Source organism: Colossoma macropomum, unplaced genomic scaffold (assembly GCF_904425465.1).
Source record: "Colossoma macropomum unplaced genomic scaffold, Colossoma_macropomum, whole genome shotgun sequence".
In the NCBI taxonomy this organism is placed as follows: domain Eukaryota; kingdom Metazoa; phylum Chordata; class Actinopteri; order Characiformes; family Serrasalmidae; genus Colossoma; species Colossoma macropomum.
The window spans coordinates 32,765,674-32,771,673 of NW_023494799.1; the positions used below are offsets into that span (position 1 = coordinate 32,765,674).

Below are 6,000 nucleotides of genomic sequence, written 5' to 3' on the forward strand. Positions count from 1 at the left end.
AGTCTTGTGCCAATTGCTCTCGTGCAAAGTGTTTATGAGAAGCAGAGGGAGACAATGGAACAAAAAGTTTCCTGCATTATTTGCCAAGATCTTTTCTTTCACTTCTTTAGCATCATAAAAAGATAGATACTGAGTTTACTCTTCAAAAACACAGTATTAATATTTTTGCATGAAGATCAGGTATCAAAAAGAAATATCAGTATCAGAGCATCAGTCCGTCCTCCCCTACTTCATGAACAGATTCAGAACATAATCAAAAGTGGTTCTTTATTCTGGAGGGTGTTTCAAAATAGGAGAATTTCTTACATAGCCACACAACTCAAGCATAATGACGCATCTCTCTCTCTTCTGTCTACATTCACTTTTGCATGCCGAGTGGCTAAAAGATGAAATACACGTCTTGTTCTTTTGTTTTCTGTTTAATGCAATATTGCAACAATGGTGGTCTGTAGCTGCCCAGCATGGGCATAATGAGATCAGGTTTATGATATGACTCAGGTAGATACATGAACACATTACATGAACTGGGCGGAGTTTCCCAAAAGCATCTTAACACAAAGGTGAGTCTTAAATGATGAACTGAACCCTCTCTCTACCAGCTGAGATGATCTTAACACTAAGATGCTTTGGGGAAACTGGGCCCTTGATGACGCAGGATACAGTCTAGAGTGTGTTACTCAGAATGAGGCTGTAAGATGTGCGGGGTTTTGTAGTGTTCTATAACAATGACTAATACGTTTCAGTGATGACTAATGGAATTAAGGTACAGCTGTCTGACAGAACATGGCTGGGTATGGTGTTCTCTCCTGGAACTGCCAGAACCACAAAGCTGCAGGCCATAGTCTGAAAAAAAGAAGATATCAAGACATTCATTATTTTCTACAGCAACATATTATATGTGACTTGCATATTGGGACATGAACTGCTTCCGTCTCATGTTAGTAATAACTTAATAACTATAATACTTTATATACGGACTACAAACGAAACTTTTATACTTTTGCATGATACTTTGTGATACATTTAAAAGGCTCATATCCTACATTTTCTTGTATTTACATTCACATTTCCATATACGGACTGAATGGTACATTTTAAAACTTTAACAATGTTTACATAGCACATCAAACTCATATTTCAAAAAAAATTGGGGAAAATTTGTTTTTCTATGATGTGGGACCTTTAAAGATCCTAATCACATCTGCACGAAGTGCTGTGCAGTCAGTTAAAAAGAATACTTAATGATGTACAGATGTTATAATTAGGGCTGAAAGATTAATCGCTTTTGTATTGGAAATGCAACTTGAAAGAGTGAAATTTTAAACCAGCAAGGGCTACAGTTTGAATTATATCTTACATTATTCAACATAATCTTAAGTTTTAACTGGAGAACTTTAACCTAATAACACAAAGTTCATGAACTGGCAGTCTGGCACACTACATTCAGTGATCAAGCCTAAAGTCTGAAAAAATTAATGTGCTTGACCTAGGGGTGGGCAATATAATGATATTTTAAAATTATCGTGATAAATTATGTCACAGTACACTTTTTCTGAGCATACTGTGGACATTGTCAGTATTTAAAGAACACTGACTTCATGTTTTATTACAAAGTTAGCATAATTAGGCCTGTTTGTAAAATGAATAAAAATAATTCCAGTTGCAGTTTTTTTATTATTATTTTAGTATTCCTATAGACCAACTGACATATTAGTATTAGTATTATTAGTAGTAGTAGTATTTCTATATGTGGCCCTATAGGTTCTATTTTATCTGTTTAAACTTCTCATTCTCAGAAAAAAACAAAATATCATGATATATATTATATATCATGAAAAGGTCTTGAAGTGTCATGATATATTTTTGCCATATCGCCCACCTCTTGCTGGATTTCTTGGCAAGAAAAGGCCCAGAGCTTAATTTGTAGAAAATAATCATATCATCTAAATCATTCAGCCTTAGTTATAATGCAACTGCAGCATAATAAGCAGAGTGAGAAGGCCCCTCACCTGTGCATTAGTCCTCAGACTGCAGTCCTCCAGGCTCACTTTTCCATCGTTTATGCAATTCGTCTGAGCCACTTGCGCTTTTATGGAGTATTTAACCCAGGTAGGTGGGTAGAGCTGAGGGAGATATATAACATTAATTCTACTCTGTAATTAGCATGTTAAAAAAGTTATTGCATAGATTTATCATTTACTAAATTAAGACATCACTTTTGAACTATTTTAAATGGGTTCTTTAATACCATATATCAGTCTTGCTGCATAAAAAGTAACAACATACTACGCTTAGCCTCTGTTTATCTATTAAGGCAGTTTATAAGATAAAAGTGTAGAATAAGAGAATTTACATACTTTCTATTACATAAGTGACGATGCGCCTTAAGTAGGATCAGACATTTCATTACAAGTTCTATGCTTCACCCATTTTTTTGTTCTTCTTTGTCATCATAAACTTTCTTTTTTTGATACTGCTACATATTTTATGAATGATTTCTTCAGCTTATAGTTTGTTTATTCCTACAGACTTAAAAAAGATAGTTCTTTAAGGGTTCTTTAAATTCTTTTAAGGGTTCTTAATTCTATATAAACCATTTCATGCTTAAAGCGTTCTTTGCATGATGAAATGGTTCTTCAGATTGATGGAGAACGTGTTGTACATGGTTCTATGTAGACCCTTTAGGTTATATATAGCACCAAAAAGGGGCTTGTATATATATTCTATATTTTACATAGCACCAAAGCCATCTTCAAAAAGCCATACACAAAGCAATCTTCATCAATCTGAAGAAGGATTTCACCAGGCAAAGAACCCTTTAAGCATGAAATGGGTTTATATAGAACTCATGAGAACCATTTACTAAAAAACTCCTGAAGAACCATCTTTCCAAAGCGCGTAGGCTTTTCTTTTCCTTTCCTCTCTAACAACAAAATACCTGAAATACAAATAAGTATTCAAAACAACTTAATGCCTATATGCAACAGAAAACAGAAGGGTAGTGGGTACGCAGCAAACATAAAGCATAGATGCAGTCATTACAGAGATGACAAGCTAGAGCGGTCCAGGCAGCATTAAACACTTTAGACATCTGGTTCCTATCACCACCACTGTGAACAATTCTTGACTTGTTTCTTTAGAATGTCACCTCAAACCACTCTAACTTACACCTTAACAATTTAAATATGCAGAGATTAATGGAGAATCTGTGGAATTCCCCTTTAACTCTCCAACACTGCTGAAATTTCAAGCACTCTTGAGTTGAGCCTCGATAAGTCTTCACATGTCACGTACCTGAACACTTTCTGACAGGATGTCCACCACTTTATAAGCATAGATATAGTTACTTCTGCGATTGTGGAAGTCGATGGCAATGTTGGCTACTTTGACTACACTTGGGTTGGTCTTTTCTGCTGAGCTGCTCCCAGACACAACACAAGACACGAAGACAACTGCAAAGAGCTTCAGGGTGCACGTCATCTTGCTGGAACAGAGGTCTGTGCAAACAAGAGCAAAAAGTTTAGTAGTCTGGATAAAATATAATAAAAATGGGAAAAGTTGCCATTCACTGCTGCTCCAGCACGACGCTGGTGATACAGATCTGTTTCCAATTTAAAGCAGCAAAAACAGGAAAAATATTAACCAGTCCACAGTGTCAGATTTCCCTCCTAGCATTAAAAATTTCTCATTTTTCCTTTTGCATATCGCCATTTTCAAAAGAGAAACACATTTTATACCTTAATATATTTATAGAGCCTGTAGATGAGAAGTCTTGCAGGATATTCTCACCCCTTCACTGGTTTCTCTGTTTCTCTTCTAAAATATTCTCGCCCTTTATCAACTGCTCCTGTACACCCTCCTTTCTGTAAATGGCCATTAACCCTTTAAGGCTCAAATCTGAAAAGTAAAATTTCCTTTAGTCCACATGTTTTCAGAGCTTGTCTGAGCACAAATCTAAAACATTTCTTCAAATAGATTAAACAATATGGCTAAAAAGTGAGTTTTTATTATAAATTTATGGATGTTTCCACAATTGGCATTCCAGTTAACAATGCAATTCTTCAAATGTAGACTACATTTTTAAAATAACTGAAAATAAATGAATTTATGAAAATAATATATTTAAAAATGTGTTAACCTATTTTAGGAACAATAACTACATTTTTCTATTTATGTGTATGTATTTATGTATCTATCTATCTATGTCTTTAGATAGACAGACAGACAGATAGATAGATAGCTAGATAAACAAAGATAGATAGATTGATTGATTGATAAACAGACAGATAGACAGATAGATAGATAGATAGATAGATAGATAGAGATAGGTAGATAAAACTAGATATTAATCAATACCATAATATCACTGAAAATAACAACATTTAAGAAAAAGTACTTTTCATTTTTTCATGATGTTCAGGAAATGTGGATAATGCAAATTCCTGTTGAACAAGTGACTTGTGGAATATTCCAGACATTTATAGGACTGAATGTGTTAACTGTGTTTAACCTGTATTTACATACATATTTAAATATACATGCAATATCAGTGGAAAACAAATGGCCTATTGGTGGAATCATCCTTATCGTATTAAATCTAGTTTATGGTCACATGGGACTACTGATTTGCAACAAACGACTAATCCTAATTTTAATGTGAATAAATGTATGAAAATTGCACCAATCTAAAAATCAAGAGAGCTACGTCTACTATTAGATGTTCCATCTTTTCCACCAGAGCTCTACCAAGAACAGAACATCCTAATCGTATTCGTGTATTTATATTTAGTTGTTGGCCCTGAATGGGTTACTTTAACGTGAAGCCACATACTGGGATTTGATACAACGCATGAAACAAAGCTCCATTTTTCTGCTCCACTTGCCTTTCCTCGGTTTCCTCAGAGCTCCAGGGACGCTGCTGTGTTTAAAGCCGGAGCTTCCTCCGCTGCATTCTGCTGACACAGAGACTCACTCGGGCTTTTAGTTACCGCTCATCTGTACTCAGGTTTGGCCAGAAGACGTACAGATAAATATCTGTCATTGCACTGCACGGCAGAAACCCGAGAAACCCGACAGGGACCTTCTTAGCGCTGCTTGTTTACTCTAAGCAGCTTCCTGACCACCTGACCACGGCGAGTCCTTCCCATCAGCACCCTGGCGCCCGGAAACTGTCTCACATACGCGCCGTATGTCACTATTTTGCAAATACTTTTCTGATGTCAAGCCACCGGGGCGTCAGTGAGTTCAGGCACTGATGTTGGATGTTTAGTTCAGGATCAAAAATGTCTTCTCCAACTTATTCTATTTTTCAGTGCCTTTTTATTGGGATTATACAAGCGGTGTGCCTGCAGTTGGGTGCTGGGTCCGTCTGCATAACACACACACACATACACACACACACACACACATACACACACACAAACATATACACCAATCAGGCATGACATTATGACCACCTCCTCGTTTCTACGCTCATTGTCCATTTTATCAGCTCCGTTTACTATATAGGTGCAGTTTGTAGTTCTACAATTACAGACTGTAGTCCATCTGTTTCTCTGCATACTTTGTTAGCCCCCTTTTACCCTGTTCTTCAGTGGTCAGGACCCCCATGGACCCTCACAGAGCAGGTGCTATTTGGGTGGTGGATCATTCTCAGCACTGCAGTAACACTGACATGGTGGTGGTGTGTTAGTCTGTGTTGTGCTCATACGAGTGGATCAGACACAGCAGTGCTGCTGGAGTTTTTAAACACTGTGTCCACTCACTGTCCACTCTAGTAGACAGTCCTACCTTGTCAGTCCACCTTGTAGATGTAAAGTCAGAGACGATAGCTCATCTGCTGCCGCACAGTTTGTGTTGGTCATCCACTAGTCCTTCATGAGTGCTCACAGGACGCTTTAAACACCTCAGTGTCACTGTTGGACTGAGAAAAGTCCGCCAACCAAAAATATCCAGCCAACAGCGTCCTGTGGGCAGGGTCCTGTGACCACTGATGAAGGA

The 6,000-nt window shown here is 37.1% G+C and overlaps 1 protein-coding gene across 3 annotated transcripts; it reads right to left on the reverse strand.

The window, feature by feature from the left end:
- Positions 1 to 400: 400 nt before the first annotated feature.
- zgc:194981 (uncharacterized protein LOC561073 homolog) lies at positions 401 to 5,155 on the reverse strand. 3 transcript variants are annotated; one of them, XM_036587206.1, is made up of 4 exons: positions 4,884 to 5,155; positions 3,295 to 3,497; positions 2,010 to 2,123; positions 401 to 843 (listed from the first exon to the last, which is right to left on the reverse strand). In XM_036587206.1, the coding sequence occupies exons 2-4, from the start codon at positions 3,478 to 3,480 to the stop codon at positions 730 to 732; spliced, it is 414 nt and encodes a 137-aa protein (XP_036443099.1). In that variant the 5' UTR covers positions 3,481 to 3,497; positions 4,884 to 5,155; the 3' UTR covers positions 401 to 729. The 3 variants fall into 3 exon arrangements, with proteins under 3 accessions (XP_036443099.1, XP_036443100.1, XP_036443098.1); XM_036587207.1 differs by lacking the exon at positions 4,884 to 5,155 and adding an exon at positions 3,790 to 3,899; XM_036587205.1 differs by lacking the exon at positions 4,884 to 5,155 and adding an exon at positions 3,738 to 3,897.
- Positions 5,156 to 6,000: the final 845 nt, after the last annotated feature.

What these genes read in the sequence shown, in the direction of transcription:
- zgc:194981 (XM_036587206.1), bottom strand. Translation starts at nt 3,480, where the DNA reads ATGACGTGCACCCTGAAGCTCTTTGCAGTTGTCTTCGTGTCTTGTGTT. An exon ending in TCCTGTCAGAAAGTGTTCAG is followed by an intron (nt 2,124 to 3,294) that starts GTACGTGACATG and finishes TATCTCCCTCAG; the next exon opens with CTCTACCCACCTACCTGGGT. An exon ending in GTCTGAGGACTAATGCACAG is followed by an intron (nt 844 to 2,009) that starts GTGAGGGGCCTT and finishes TCTTTTTTTCAG; the next exon opens with ACTATGGCCTGCAGCTTTGT.